The sequence below is a fragment of the Cynocephalus volans genome, chromosome 8, assembly GCF_027409185.1.
Source record: "Cynocephalus volans isolate mCynVol1 chromosome 8, mCynVol1.pri, whole genome shotgun sequence".
NCBI lineage: Eukaryota > Metazoa > Chordata > Mammalia > Dermoptera > Cynocephalidae > Cynocephalus > Cynocephalus volans.
Window position 1 is genome coordinate 120,700,809 of NC_084467.1, and position 16,196 is coordinate 120,717,004.

A 16,196-nucleotide genomic window follows, 5' to 3' on the forward strand; every position below is an offset into this window, starting at 1 on the left:
CAGACATCATAATTAATTTCCTCTCTTCACTTGTAGCTTTCCTACATGAAGAGGATCCCTCTGTAACTCTGGTGGGGGTATCCAAGCTACGACTATAAGATATGCAACATCTAAGTGATTCCTTGAAATATTCAGTTCATGATATTATATGCAAAAGATACTAACTGTCCAAGTGTGGAGAAGTACCTAAAGGGCTGAATACTCTTATGTTCATTCTGCAAGGCAAACTATGTATTTTTCTGCCTTCTTTCTCTCTCACTCTCTCTCCCTTATATATATATATATATATATATATATATATATATATATTTCTGTTTTAAAACACCAGTTTGGAGATTTAGAAGTACATAGGACATAAGCCCACTTGCTAATAAGAATTATTGTATATATGTGTTCATCTTCTCCCTCCTCTGGTTCTCAAGCTGCTGTTTTAGGCCTTTTGCAGGAGGCAGGCATGTACAAGAGAGATTGCCAGTGCTAGCTGAATTCTGTTCTTTGTAAGATTTTTCGAAAAGTATTCCACAGTCAGGTTGATTACAGGCATAGCGAATCTGTTTTCCGAGGCTAGTTTTTCTATGCTGCTGGGCATATAACTGTCTGCAATCTAGCTATTTCTCTCCACAGCCCTGTTTGCATGACAACCAAGACAACAACTTCTGCAAATCACTGCCTGGAAACAATGATCCTACCAACTCCTTTTTGGAAATATTGAGGATCAGATCTTATAGCATGTATGACAGGATGTTTCTAATGCAAAAGAGGAAGGGCACTGGGAGTCAGCCCCAGAGTAGCCCTGAAACTCCCAGTGGCACTTTTCCTTCCAAGAGGCAAGTTTCCTTGATAATGTTTTTACAGACAAATGAATAAACCCCGTACTTTTGCAACACTGTGCTCTTTTTTTCTTTGTTTTCTAGAAATTCAAAACCTCAGACATTGGTAGAGACATTAAATGCTTTTTTCCCCCCTGTATGTCTCCTTTGCGAGATTTTTTCCGCTTGTTTGCTTTACATTGCTGATGCGTCACTCCTTTCTTTCTCATCTCTTCCTTTCTTTCTCATCTCTTCCAGGCGCTGGAGAGGCAGAGGGAGACCCAGGAGCTGCTCCTGCAGCGCTGCCATCTGATTGGCTGGACGGCCCTTGCTGGGCTATAAAAGCGAACTCTACGGGCTTGGGAGGGAGACGCTCAGAGGATTCTGACAGCATCTTTACCGGAGAAAAGGCGAAGTGCGCTCAAAACAGAAGCCACAGCTCCTCCTACAGCATTTCTTTCCTACTTGCGAATTCCGAACTGTTGACAAGATGTGCAAAGGACTAGCGGGTCTGCCGGCTTCTTGCTTGAGGAGGTGAGATTGTTTCCAGCCACTAAGCATGCTAAACTTTTGGACAGACTTTCTCTGTTACTTACATGTTGCACTTACTAACCTAGTAATTTGGAATTTGGAAAAATGTGGTTGGGAGAGCACCAACTTCCTAGCTTTCCTCTAAAACGAGCTAGATATTGTGACTTAAGCAGTGTGCTCCCCAAATTCCGGTACCTATGTGTTGTTTTGCATGACTTTAGTTTTGAGAACTGTCCTGATCTTTAAGCCAAGTCTTCTAACCAAACTATTTCTAATTAAGAAGTGATATGAAGTTTGCGGCTGTACATAGTGGTCTGTAATACTTCTATCTGTGATTACTGTTAATATTTGAGCATTGCTGCAGTACGTAGAATCATGGCTCTGTGCTTTCTGATAATAAACTAGATCTTGTTTGGGGGAAGATACCCCACAATGAGGTTTAGCTACATCCTCAGAAAGGCGCTATGCTTTCTATGTGGCACTGCAGCATATTTCACGCTCCATGTTCTTAGAAGCAAATGTTGCAATAATATGTGAGTTTCAAAGCTAGATGTCTCTTATCTCTCCGCCCCCATCTCTAGTTCTTGAAATGTCTTATGTGAGTATTGAATGAGAAGTATTGATCACAACAAATCAGTAAGGATTCTGTGGAAGATCTCATCCTAAAGACATTGTTTTGTCAGTACACTCTCTTGATTGAAAAAAGACCTTAAATCTTAGCTACTCATCTGTCTTTGGCTTTTTAAAAAAGGAATCAATAAATGCTTTCAGATAATGTTCATATATTAGCCAGCTGAAAATAAAATACACAACTAATGCATGTTACTCAATCTTGCAGTTAAAGGTAAAGTCAATCCGAAGTTGTTCCACTCCACCTTCTTTCTTGACTCCCTGCAAATAGAAATCACTTTAAATTTCAATTTAGAAATAATCCCAGAAAGCATAGTCTTTTGTGTGTTACTAAGAAGTTTGCCTTTCAAATATTTTGTCATTCAGAAATATGAAAGTATTGATGGCTTCTTGAAAATGGAGCAGGAGGATCTGGCAGAGAGTACCTATGAAATAAGTACCTCTTACCTGCACCATTAATTTCCTGAACTGGATGGAGAAAATCCAAGTTTCAGTTAACTTACATATACAAGTAATCATACAAATTACAAGAGTGCCAGAAGGAAGTTATGCTCTGGTAAATATTTTGGGTGCTCCCTTGAGGAGGTAAACTCTATGTCAGATGTAGTGATCAGCTCTTCCCTTTCCTTAAGGGTAAATCGTATATCATCTAGTCCAACACCTTCACCATCAGTTCCTGGGGCTCCAGAGCCGCCCTTGACTGTTCAAGGTCATATTGGTGCAGGGTGGCACAATGACAACCAAATCCAGGTTTCCTGACTCATGACCTCTGAAGTCATTTTGGTTTTTGTTTTTATGCTGTATTGTTTTGTAAGTGTATTTCCTAATCATACTTCCAATTCTTCATGAAATGGCCCTGCATTGGTCAATAACTGTCAGATCTCAGGCAGAGTTGGCACACGGAAATACAGAATAGTTTTTGTTTGGACGGAATCGTAATGCACTCATTCATCACCTTAGAATCACCCTAGCCTTCGTGATTATATCTTGCAATCACCAAGGACAGTTTTGCATCCTCTGACCAGTCACCAGCTGGGAAGCAGGGGAGAGAAACAGTCCTGTGTGGGAGAGAAAATACTACTTAAGGGGCAGTCCAAGATCATAATAGAATTTAAACTTCCTGGGAAAACCCACATAGATAAGCTGTATTCATAATCATCCTAAAATGTCTTGTTATCCTTGGGGTTTTATTTTTCACCCTCCAAATAGAAGCATCTAGTTTTTCTTTTCTTTTTAAATGGCATTAAAATTAAAAAAAAAAAAAGATTTCTTGGCTTTTATAATAAAACAGATACAAGCAAAAGAATAATTAATAATGAGTGAGAGTGTTGATCTAAAAGCTTATTAAAAGGTTCTCCTTTTCGAGTTAGGAGCCCTGCTGTACCCTGGCTTCCTATTAAAGCGAGGCAATGAGCTGGAAGCTCTGCTCTAATTAAACCATCACTAGCTTCAGCGATGACTCTAGCTTCCTTCTCTTTATTGTTTCTAAGCCTCAAATGCCCTTTATAGGGTATATAACGTTATAGTGTAGATATTAACAAGGAAGCAGCAGAGGCAGGAGATTGAAAACAAGCCTAAAGGAGCTCAGGTTTCAGCCTGAGCATTTGCGTCCACCACCCTATTTTCTTCGCTCTCTGCTGGAGCTGCACCCTTCAGTGTATACTCCGTGTATACCCTATTACATGAATTGCTTGGCCCACCACATACCTGGATGGAACTGAGTAAACTTTTCCTGTCCTGAGGGGCTTCTACAGCGCCCCCTCTGCGGCAGCGAGACAGATGGAAATAGCAAGCACCTGCCAGCAGGTGGCGTGCAGCAAGAAGGTGCCATGTTTGCAGTTACTGCTTGCTTTCCAGTTCCTAAAAATTACTCACTGAACAGTCATGTTTTCAGAGTGGTTCTATTGAAGATACCAAAGGTATTTCATTGGTCAAAATAACGGACATACAGAAGAGGTTTCTGAGGTAGACTGAAGGGTCAGAATTCCAGTTTCAGGTAGAGGAACCAGTGTGATCACTGTGGCCTCAAGGTTTTGTAGTAAGTCACAGGCAGAGGAAGAGGAATCTTGTTTTCCTGAGAGCTCGTGCCGACTCCAACTCCCATTCCCATTCCCTAAACAAACTGCCTCTGCCCCATGGACTAGTAATGAACTCTTCAAGCACTACCACTAGGGGGTCTTTTAAAGAGACCTGGTTAACATTATTAATTCTCACTTTTCCTTTTTTGTGCAGTGCAAAAGATATGAAACATCGGCTAGGTTTCCTGCTGCAGAAGTCTGATTCCTGCGAACACAATTCTTCCCACAGCAAGAAGGACAAAGTGGTTATTTGCCAGAGGTAAGAGAAAAGGCCTTGGTGAAGATACATTGAGTGTTAACTACCTGAATGGCAGAAATGTTCTATCAGAAAAAAAAAAAGGAAGTTATACCCCTAGTTAAGCCAGATTTAGATCAAGATGGCTTCCACTTTCATGGAGATCATAGTTACATTTGAAATCTCCATATATTTGGTGAAAAAACTGCCCTAATCAACAATAGATCTCATCCTAATAATGGGAAATAAAACTTCTGCATTTTATTTAGGATCTTGTATTTCTTGTCCAATTTTGTATCATGGCACTCAAATTATTCTTTTTCCCTGTAATGTCTCTAGGGTGAGCCAAGAGGAAGTCAAGAAATGGGCTGAATCACTGGAAAACCTGATTAGCCATGAATGTAAGTCTGACAGGTTTTTATTTCTCTCTTCCTCTGGGATAAGGATAAAGGCACTCTGGATAAGACAAGTTATCTCATATCATGCTGGTCTAATAGGAACTGCAGAAAGGTCTGAGTTCCTTCTGACTTTTAAATCCAGGAGAACCTTTTGGTCTTATATCCAGTCTGATTAAAATTTTACCATTTCCTAGAGCTTTGGGATATACAATGGAAAGTTCATGAAGGAACCATGTGGAAAACTCTCTCTCACATCACATGGAAAAAGGGCAGAGAAAAAAATTTTGAATGTTGAGATCTTGCAGAATCACCTCAGTTTTTCTTTCCCAAACCCATGCTGACAATTGATAACTACATAGGCATTTCAGAAACAAAACAGTTTCCTGAACGAGGCTTCAATCTTGAGTAAGAATCACTAGGTGTGACTGAGATCCATGAGATACCAAACACAGATTAGGGTTACCTGAACCCCAAGTGACCATCCAAAGAGAAAGTAAACAGGGAACTACTCGAACCCATGCTTAATTTCCCAAGTACTTCAGCTTTATCTAAAATACAATATCCAAGAGGCCAGCCAGTGTGATGACAACTGTGGTTTTTTCTCCTTTATTACAGGTGGGCTGGCAGCCTTCAAAGCTTTCTTGAAGTCTGAATACAGTGAGGAGAACATTGACTTCTGGATCAGCTGTGAAGAGTACAAGAAAATCAAATCACCATCTAAACTAAGTCCCAAGGCCAAAAAGATTTATAACGAATTCATCTCAGTCCAGGCAACCAAAGAGGTAGGTGTTCATGGCAGAGAACTCTGTGGAACTTAGTGAAGATTCCTAGAAGTGGTTTTCGTTGGCATGGATCTTTAGATCATGTGAGTTAAGCAAAATGTCTAACAGAGGAGCAGGCTATTTTAATCCTGACAACCTCAAATAAATCAGTTGAAAAAATAGCTCTTCTATCCATGTGACTTAGATGACCTCTCAATGAATATTTCTGGTGAATCTCCCCAATTTGTGAGAAAGGATAGGAGATAGTGCCCTGACCACCCTGAAGTGGAATGAGTCTTTTATACTCTCTAACATGTGCAAGGGTGGAGCCAAATGTCCTTTTTTTACTCTTGGGATATGGAGTGTGTACAGTCACTTATTATCCAGCACAAAGCACGTAGTTTCTCATCCTCAACAGGGTTATAAGTCTAATGGAGCCTTGTCCTTTGTCGCTCAGGTAAATCTGGATTCTTGTACCAGGGAGGAGACAAGCCGGAACATGCTAGAGCCTACGATAACCTGCTTTGATGAGGCACAGAAGAAAATTTTCAATCTTATGGAGAAGGATTCATACCGCCGCTTCCTCAAGTCCCGATTTTATCTTGATTTGGCCAGCCCTTCCAGCTGTGGGCCAGAGAAGCAAAAAGGAGCCAAGAATTCTGCAGACTGTGCTTCTCCGGTCCCCCAATGTGCCTAATTCTGACTCAGAGGCAAGAGCTGAAATACTAAGACTCTATGCTCTGGAAAACCTGAGGCCAAATATTGATCTGTATTAAGCTCCAGTGCTTTATCCACATTGTAGTCTAGTATTCATGCTGCCTGCCATGTGTGAGACTTCCATGTAAAAACTAGATTTAGTTTTGGTGTCTGGGTGTTCATCAGGGTGGGACCCCAATCCAGTTCAATTTTCTCACATTTCTCTTAGGGTGAGCAAGTATCCACATAATGGCCTTATAGATCTGGGTTTTCAAAGATTGCTGGCAGTTCTCTCCTCTCAATGGTTTGACCTCAGGTTGGCTGGTTGGTACACTTCATGTGACATCCACACGCATGTGTATTCTGTTAGCCAGCATTTTCTCCGGACTCTAGAGATGTTTAGATGAGGTTGATTTATGATATGTACGTGTAGCATGTATGTATATATTATATATACACAAACATATGCATACACATATATGTATATGTGTGTCTATGTATACATTGTGTGCACACACACACATTTCTGCAAGAGTGGATGGGAAAGACCCTAGGTGCTTATAACTAGAGTGTGTGTATGTACTCACATGCATGTTCTGATCTCTGGTTTTTCACACTGTGATTAAATAGGCCAAACTGAACTAACTGCCATGCAGGCTGAGAAAGGAATGCTAACTTGTGGAAAGTTGGCTGTGTAAATCCCGTGGGTCTTGCTAGAGAAACAACCAACAGACTTCATGCTTAATTTAACCACTGACATCACTGAGTACTATTCTAAGGAGTAAATACCATAAAGCAGCATACACCTGGCTGACACAGAGCTGTACTGGGCTGGTTATCACTCAATGGCACTTTCGAGTCCCTAAGCTGCTGGCCTCCCTGTCTTTGCCTGGGTGCTCAGGGCAAGCTTATTTGCAGCTGGGTTGGTGTAGAGTTGGGAGATGGGAGGCTTGAGCTGAGTGAAGAAATGTAGTTACGACCTTGCTAGCTATACCTATAAGTCATTGGCTGAGCACAGAATTTAAAGGTTATTATTCTTATCTTTTATCCTTTTTCCCTCTCCTGATCAAGGTGCTTTTGTCATTTTTTTTCCCTTGGGAACCTTAGCCATCAGATGAGGCTCCTTATCTCATCGTTGGTTGGTGGGTTTTTTCCCCATACTGGCTGTAGGCTATATGCTACATTTCTAAACCAGAAGCAGAGGGGAAAGATTATATTTTAAAAGGGGGAAACAATTTTTCACAAATTGAAAAGCTCTCATAAGTTTTTTCTTTCAAGGAAGAACCTTGTTCACTTTATCCCAAACATTAGGGCAAACAGAGACATGAATGCACTTCTTTCTAGGCTGAGACTAAATGAGAGGGAAAAGAAAGAAAGAGAAAGAAGGGATTCCAATTGTTAGAACTACTGTTTGCAACTTTTCAAGGTACATGAAATACTTGAAAATGTCTCATTTTTGTTATTTATGATTTTTTTGTACAATGTTTTTATTATTGTATTGTTTTATAAATGGAGGTGCAGGATATCACCCGAATTATTCATGAATGCCCAGGAAGTAATTCTCATTCTTTGAAAACTACTGCCTTTGAAAGTGCACACATACGCACACTGCATCCATTGCTCCAGTATAAGTTACATGCATGAGCACCTTTGTGGCTTTTAAGCCAATGTGCTGGGCTGCAAACTGAAGACACTGGAGTGTCTGTATAAGTCCTGTGATATGAAAGATGTAGGTTTTCGAATTGTACCTTTTTCATTTCTGACAGTTTTACTCATAATATCCCCAGAGTTCCTCATCAGTGTCCCTTTCTGTTATACATAGTTTCACAATTTTGTCTCTAGTTGACTCCAAACATATAAATCTATTGGTCTTGCCCTATTATAATTGTCATGACATTCAGATTGTATCTGTACTCACAGACTGCTTTCTCACAAATGAGTCTGGAAGGTCATTCTGAATAAGAAGTAAATTATTTTATGTAATATAGTTTTGAGTGTGTTTTTCAGTTGTATTTTCCTGTTATTTTATCACCATATGATAAGATGAGCTTACCTGCTCCTGGTCCGTGGACACAATACTCCCTCTATATGCACGCCTGTTTTTATCATGTGCTTTATAGGTCTCAAAGCTGATACTTCCAGTGAATCACACCCATCTTATTAAAAGGGTAAATAAATGCTTCATACAAAATTATCTGCTTGGAAACACATTAATGATTCACAGAGACATGTTATGAGAAACAGCAGGGTATAGAGTGACTTTAGAAAATGACTCATAGCAGGTCTTTCATCCCTCCCATGCCAACAAACTCTGGGAAAGAAAGCAGAAATTGAATACTGTTGATTCTTCAGTTCCTGCCACAGCTCACAGAACCAAGGCAGGCTTGGCTTCAGAGACTTTGCTCTACAGATTTAGAGTTTGCTTGCAGGTCCTCAGTAGGTTTTCAAGGGATAGGGTTGACCCTCCAGTGCAGCTCTTCTTCTACTTCCAGTTTCCTGCCTGATTGAGGGGAGATGGAGCAGTGAGACATCAAGGGATTGAAGGAGGTATAGACTTCGGGGAGGGAGATTACTGCCCAGACTGCTCAAAATCTTTTCCTCACTGTTGCTGATTCTCTTGCCTGGAAAAGAGGTCACAGAACACTGACAGCCGCAGTCATGGGCACTGTGTCTGTTTTGTTATGAAATGCCCCATTTCCTGAATTCTTCCTTTTGCATTGTAAGAGTCACGTTTACAAGGTGTTAGGAACAGAAGTTATAGATCCTTTTAAGGATCTGGTGAAAACTACAGATCATCTCCTGAGAAAAATACACAAAGGAATCCAAACTTCTCATAAAGGTTTAGAGGAAATTTTTCAGTCACCTTTCGAACACACAAGACTATCATTCCTCTCTTTCATTATAGGTGTGTGAGACTCTCACAGAGAGTGTGCACTTACTGTTCCCTGTATATAACAGTGTCTTCCAAGGATTGCAGGGCAATTTAAAGTCAACGCTATTAGCAAGTGTAAGCAGTGTTCTTTTCTCCAGTCTCTACCTCCCTCATCCTTTCTTTCTTCCTTATGGTTGGCCATTAAAGAGGTAACAAATATGTGCTGTCTCTTTTTCTGAAGGTGATATATACCAAGGCCCATGTTTTGAAAAACACTTATTGCTTTCTATGTGCCAGGTACTGTCCTAAGTATTTTATGTAAATAGCACACTTAATTCTCAGAACAAACCTAAGATATAAATGCCAATCATAAGCTTTGCCTCTGCAGATTTTTACAGACGAGGGAACTGAGGCACAGAGAAGTAACTTGCCAAGGCCAAAATGCCCTCAAGTAGCAGAGCTAGGACTTGAACTGAGGCAGCCTTGCCTCCAGAGAGCACGGCAGAGATGTGCAGTGATCACCGAATACCCACATGTCAATGGACTAAGAGCAGACAGTCACTTTCAGACCTATGTAGTCAAGAATAGGGCCCAAATACATTCTTTATCTTTCTCTTCTCCTTCTGTGGCAACTTGGGGGTTATGTGTTCCAGATGGTGCAGCTACAAAATGGAGAAGGATTTTATGACCAACTTCAGAATATGAAGTTAATAAAAAATAAATCATTGCTAATTTAAGTAATTTTTTGTAGGTTTGTCTGGTACTGCAGCAAAATATTTCTTACTCTGAGTAATGTGTATACTGTGCTCTTAGCCCTTGTACCACACTGTTGCCATTTGTTTGTGTGTGGAGCAGACACTAGGGTACAAACTAAGAGGACTCATTCACATTAATAGCTGTTTGAAAACAAAAATGACTCCGTTGGGAGATACTCCACAACCCAAGATGCCTCAGGCTATGTTCTGGCACTCCATATTATTAGTGCCTAGATTTTTAAAGTTATAAATAAGATGACAGAAAAATGAAAGAGGAGGAAAGAGGAAAATAAATTTTAAAAAAAAACTATCTTCAAGGGTTTGTCCAGGCCAAACGTATGGACAAAAAAATCATCAAAGAAAGCCAATCAAATAAATTGGCTCATGTGACAAGACAGACTCAAAAGCACAGTATAAAAACTAAACAGCTCTATTCATTTAATTCAGAAGCTAAATTCAGAACATAAATCTGCTTAGGCCATTAAACTCCGAGATGATCAACTAAATTACCTGTTTTAAGTATGCATTTCTTTGATTCTTTAACATTTGAGGTCACATGGAAACGTAACATGAGAAAGAAAACTGCTGGTTCTTTTTCCTTTTTATGATACAGAATAGAGGAAAAATTGGGTTAGATAACTTAGTCAGGATTCATTTAGAATTAGAATTTTTTTTAAAAAATTGCACATGCAAAGAGATAACTGGGAGAGCTGGGGTCAACGACTGCACTATTTCTCAGGCATACCAACCAGTGGAGGTGAAAAATGTCTGGAGAGAGAATTTGATTTCTAAAAACGACTTAAATTTCATAGTAGTATCTTATGTTTATGTCACGTGTTTTAGTGCCAAGTCTATGCTGAGTGCTGCACATTATCTTGTTTAACCGCTAGAACAAAACTCTGAAGTAGATGGTATTAATATCTTTCCATTGTAGATGAAAAACTTTGATATAGGAGAGTTCAGAAGTTTACCCAAGATCATGTATCAAAGAAGTGGTAGAGCTTGGGTCAAACCCAGAAATGTATCCCCAGAGTCCACGTTTGATCACTGTAGCCAAGAAAGAAGAAATGAGAGAAGAAAAGGAAGAAGGAACCAAAGCAAGCAAGGAAAAAATAAGAGGAAGAAATGGAAGTAGAGAGAAGGGATAAAAAGGTAGAAAGAATAGAGAAAAGAGGGGAAGGAGAGAATAGAAACACAAGAAAAAATATGGAAGAAAAGAACGTAAAAGAGAAGAAGAAAAGGAAATAGAGATGCTTGTTGTGACGAAGGAAAGAATGTCAAACACTCATCAGTCTTCCTGTCAGAAGTTGGCTGTGCCCATCCTAGAGCACGTTGCTACCACGGGCATGTCTTCATGTCCTGCCCAGGATGGGGCAGGCGGGAAGTCTCCCAAAACTAGTGAAAATTGAGTTTTGGAAGCAAGGGATTGATAACAAGGCCAGGTTTCTCTCTAAGAATCACTTTTCTGTTTCCTTTCCTTTCTCCAAATTTGCCAGATCCTGAACTATTTGCAGAATTGATGCTCTCTTTTTTTTTAATACCTCAAAAAAGAAGAAAAAAGAATAAGAGGGAATACTGAAAGTCTCCTTGGTTTGTTTACCACTGCATGGGGAGGCAGTGCACAGGGAACCCAAGTCATTCAGCCACTGTAGGAATCACGTGCAACCAGGACCCCAGCTGGAAACAGGCATTTAGCACATGGTCCCAGTTACTCCTGCCTTCCCTCTGGGAGGGAAGACGGCAGTGACCACAGGGCCTGGGTTAAAACGAATTGTCTCCCAACCCCCAAGACAGCACAAGAGTCTGGTCAAGGCAGCAATGTGCACAAATTAGTCATGAATTAGACCGTGGGGATTAGTGAGTGGTGACCTCTTGAGAGTGCATCTGCAGGGCTGACTTTGGGGGCATTTCTTCTGAAGCAAGTAAAACAAGGTAAAACAAGAGTTTTGTTGGTTTTTTCAGGTATCATTTGTGAAATTCCCAGATTACTCATTAATCCATTTGGACTTTCTGGAGCTGTCATCTCCCAGAACAATATATCCCTGAGGTATCTGTTGAACAACAAATTGTGGGAAACAAATTCTAGTTAAATCTCAGTCTAGTTCAAGACAAGGCCTGTTCATTATTTCTTTTACCACCATGCCTGGAAGATCTGCCCTCCTTCTCCTCTTCCTGGTTCTCCTCTGTATGACTTCGTATGTTTGCTACCCTTGCTATCCAGCTAATATTTTCATGACTTTGAAGTGTTAGAAAGAACAACTGTCAAGACTGTTGGCAAATTCCAGATCAGATGTTGTTCTTCCTTCTCTGTTTTCCACCTTGGTGAAGGCCTGACCTTAAATGGAGTCACTCCAACCAGAAACCACAGGGTCATCCCAGTTCCTCCTGTGTCTCTGTCACTGTCCAAGTCTGGGTTCCGTGACTCTCCTTTATCTAGCTAACTCCTACTCTTTATTTTCAACTCTACTCATGACCTACCCACATTAAGAAGCCTTCCCCCACTTTCTGGCATAAATTAAATGTTCCTCTGTGGGGTTTCCTTAATAATTTGGTGTGCTTTTACTGTTACTACACTGTCCTATAACCACTAATTTATAAGTGTGTCTCCCAAACTACACTGCCGATTCCTCAAGGTTGTGAACAATGTTCATTTGATTTTATAATCCCTGCACCAACGGAGTAGCCTAGTACAAATTAGATGACTATTTGTTGACTGAGTGACTGACATTAGTTTTACCTGCTCCTGGATAGGAAGCAATCCAGCTAGCTCCTCACACTTCTTGAGTGCTTACTGTATACTCAGTGTTGATGTGACATAATCCTTTCAGAGTTTACTACTTTTTGCTATATCCCTCTTGGAGAATACAAGGATGTTTCTCCCAGCTTTGTGCTGGGAGCTGAGAGTAAAATAATCAGAGTAAGGAAGATCTGGTTGGAGCCACTTTACAGAAAAAAGATTTTAAAGAATAAGTCATAAGACTGCAGTGTGTTCATATATCTATTTGATACATATAATTAATGTTTACATATATTTTATGTAATTATATGTATATATAACTAAAATTGTTATGCTCCTTTATATACACAACCTTCTAATTTATATCCATTGCATAAAAGTGCTGACATTTATTGTTTACTCTCTACTAATACCATTCTATTTGTACAAACTGATTCAGTACATGTAACAACCCTGTGATGAAGGGGCACTAAAGTTTATCACCTCCCTTTTACAGGTAAGAAACTAAGGCATGGAGAGACAAGCACCTTGACCCAAATCATGGAGCTTATACACAAATAAGTCAGAACCTGGCCCTAAAGCAGTGTGGCCCCTGAGCCCATACTCTTTGCAATGCTGCGTCTCACAGAAGACCAGAGTTCTGTCCATATTACCACCACTCAGAAAATGAGCGAGCAGATTAACTGACTCTTTCCTCAAAAAACATTTCTCTGAAAGTGTCTTCTGCTCATCTTGTACCACACTCATTTCTTGGTATGCTCCTATTTTTGTTCATGTCCTGTATTTCTTGTAAATCTTATACAGCTTGCTTCAGACTATCTCTCCTAAAACTCTACTTCATGTTTCCTTCAACCCCCCTCTCCTGATCTTTGCAAGATATTCTTGTCATTGCAGTGATCATTAGGACTTCTAAAACCAGACTCAATCTAGACCAGTGCTGTACTGGCACCCCCATAACAGCCAGCTCACTGAGCTTCCTCCTGAATTTGTACATCCCCGGTGACATCTGGACTCATCCGGGGAGTAATCATGGATGGCAGGTGAGGAAGTCTCCACACCTCCTCCAACTCTACTCCCTGATTTAGGGCTCTTCAGCACACTATTAATTGAGAAAATAAGTTGAAAATTTTGTGACCTCACCACTAATTTTGAAAATAGGCTCCCAGCATTATTTATTTTTCAGGATAAAATACTACAAAAAATTTGAGCCAGATGAATAACTTTAAGTATAAATCAAAAGCCTCAGATGAAGCAAAGGAAAATGGGGGAACAATTAAAGGTAAATGTTTAAGTCTATATTTTTTAGGTAATAATAATTGTTTTCATTTTTTTTGGGGGGGGGGAGGCTTCCATTAAACCTGTCACTGGACTTGTGCTTTACATACGAGGGTACTTCAAAAAGTTTATAGAAAGATTCATATTATCCTTTAATCCTATTTTCCCATGAGCTTTTTGAAGTACCCTTATATATTATCCCATTCATTTTTTCCAATATTTCCACTTTGCAGATTAATAAAGCTATTTAGAGTTGAGCAAGGTCGAGTTATTAGCCAAAGATCTTACAAGCAAAGAACAAGATTTGGGATTAAAGTATGGTCAATTTGAATCCAGAGCTCTTTGTATCTTAATGACTCTTAATAATCCCTGTCCCCACCCCTCGAAATTATACTGCTTTCAGTGATCACCTCAAAATGGCCTTTCATATAAGTGAGCATTTGAGGATGATTTTATGTAAACTATTACTTGTTTACTCCTAGATAACTGATCTGGGGCAAGAGAAAACATTTATCTGATGCAGAAATTGGGGAAGCTTTAGATAAATGACAGGTTCCCAGGCCCCAGATTCAGAGATTTGGTGTTTTGTGTATGAGTACCTAAAATAAAACAAAACTATGTTTAACTATCTCTCTAATCAGTTTAGAAACTGTTGATTTACAGGACCCAGCCCAGAACCAGAAAACTGAGGTTGTATATCCTTTCATACAGGTAGATTGCTACCACTCTTTGTATCTTAATTTTCCCCATTGGCAAAATGAACTTACTAACAACCCCACCATATGATCTGCACACAGAAGGTATGCAGGGCAAAGCAGTGCATGGATTACTTGAGGGAAAGGGCTCTTTGCCCACTAATTTACATTGATAATGTCTACCAAGCATAACATATTAGAAGTCACAAAGCACATTGGCTCATTCGACATTCACAGCAACCTGTGAAGTAGATATTATTATGATCTCCATTTTTCAGATGAGAAAACAGAAATTCACATAACTAATAAGGGGTAGAGCGTTCATTCACCTACTTCTGTGTTCTTCAAATGTCAGCACATTGCTTTCTAAATTATAATTATTATTTCCTGGATGAAGAAAACAATAAATAAAAGAAGGAAAATTTGATCGGGCAAATATATGACAGCAAATTGCGATGAAAAATTGTTCAAAAGTCATTAATCGTTAGGAGTCAACAGGTCCAAAAATTACAGGCTTATATCATGCGTCTTCAAGAGACATGTTTGAAAATAACGAGTGTAAAGAGGGCATGTGAAACTACTCAGAGTATCTATTTCTTCCTATTAGGACAATCTAGAGCCCCTAGTGAATGATAATAAAGTCTCTTCCTGAATATTGAATCAGAGGGGAAGGAATTTAGTTGAAGACAGCATTTCCTTGAGTTGGCTAACTGTTCTCCGTAGAGGACTATATCTGCCTGGAGGTTATTTAGAAAATTTAAGATAATGCCTGGCACATAATAATTGTTCAATAAACATTGTCAATTACAATACCAATTATTATGATTGTTATTATTATTACATCTGAAGACCCCATTCTTTACAAAGTTCAAACTTTAGAGAGCAACTGACAAATTATTACTCCTTGCCATTCCATAATGACCATTCTTTATGTCCTAGTTGATGCATTTCTTCTCATCTTTTTCCACAATGTAATCCATTGCATCATTAAAGCTGCTTTTGTATGGTGTTTACTGACGTCTAGAACAGATTGATGTAGAGAGTGTGTAAGTCAGGATCCACCAGTTCCATAGCAGTGCTAGGAAAACGGCCCAGAGGATGCCAACAAGCAAATGCATGTTCTGAAAGGCTGGCATTTGCTTCCAAGTTGTACTCCCAACAGCAGTGTACAAGAGTTTCCTTTGGTTCGCTTCTTTGCCATCATTTAATATGATTAGATATTTCAGTGTTTGCCAGTCTGGAAAATTCAAAGTGATAGCTCATTATGATTTTAAGTTTCACTGTCCTGATAACAAAGGTTATCACATCTTTTTGCTTTCTTGCCGTGTATGATTTTTCTTCTGTAAGGCAGCTGTTCAAGTTTTTGACCATTTGTTTATATTGAGTTTGTTCTTTCATGTTAATTTTAAGGAATTTTTACATATTGTAGATGCTAATTCATTATCAATTGTAAATGTTGCACACATTTTCTCCCAGTTTTTTTCTTGTTTTTTTTCCCCCCAATATTTAGTAGCTGAATACATCAGTTTTTCCTTTAAGGTTTATCTATAATACTAAGGTTATAAATATACTTTCCTATATACATTGTTTTCCAAAATTTTATAACTATACCTTTCATATATACAGCTTTAATCCATAAAAAATTGATTTTTGCCAAAAGTGTGAGTTGATGAATAATTTTTTCATATACATTTATCCAGGTATCATTTACTGAAAAATCAATT

General features: G+C 39.2%; 1 protein-coding gene across 2 annotated transcripts; it reads left to right on the forward strand.

Moving 5' to 3' along the window:
• Positions 1 to 1,194: 1,194 nt before the first annotated feature.
• RGS4 (regulator of G protein signaling 4) lies at positions 1,195 to 6,191 on the forward strand. 2 transcript variants are annotated; one of them, XM_063106143.1, is made up of 5 exons: positions 1,195 to 1,343; positions 4,203 to 4,307; positions 4,623 to 4,684; positions 5,297 to 5,463; positions 5,900 to 6,191. In XM_063106143.1, exons 1-5 carry the CDS (start codon positions 1,300 to 1,302, stop codon positions 6,137 to 6,139), a joined length of 618 nt encoding a protein of 205 aa, XP_062962213.1. In that variant the 5' UTR covers positions 1,195 to 1,299; the 3' UTR covers positions 6,140 to 6,191. The 2 variants fall into 2 exon arrangements, with proteins under 2 accessions (XP_062962213.1, XP_062962214.1); XM_063106144.1 differs by lacking the exon at positions 5,297 to 5,463 and having other exon boundaries at positions 1,209 to 1,343; positions 5,900 to 6,030.
• The last annotated feature ends 10,005 nt before the right edge of the window (positions 6,192 to 16,196 follow it).

Coding starts and splice junctions, on each gene's coding strand:
- RGS4 (XM_063106143.1), top strand. CDS start 1,300: ATGTGCAAAGGACTAGCGGGTCTGCCGGCTTCTTGCTTGAGGAG. Junction 1,344..4,202: donor CCGGCTTCTTGCTTGAGGAG/GTGAGATTGTTT, acceptor TTTTTTGTGCAG/TGCAAAAGATATGAAACATC. Junction 4,685..5,296: donor AAACCTGATTAGCCATGAAT/GTAAGTCTGACA, acceptor CCTTTATTACAG/GTGGGCTGGCAGCCTTCAAA.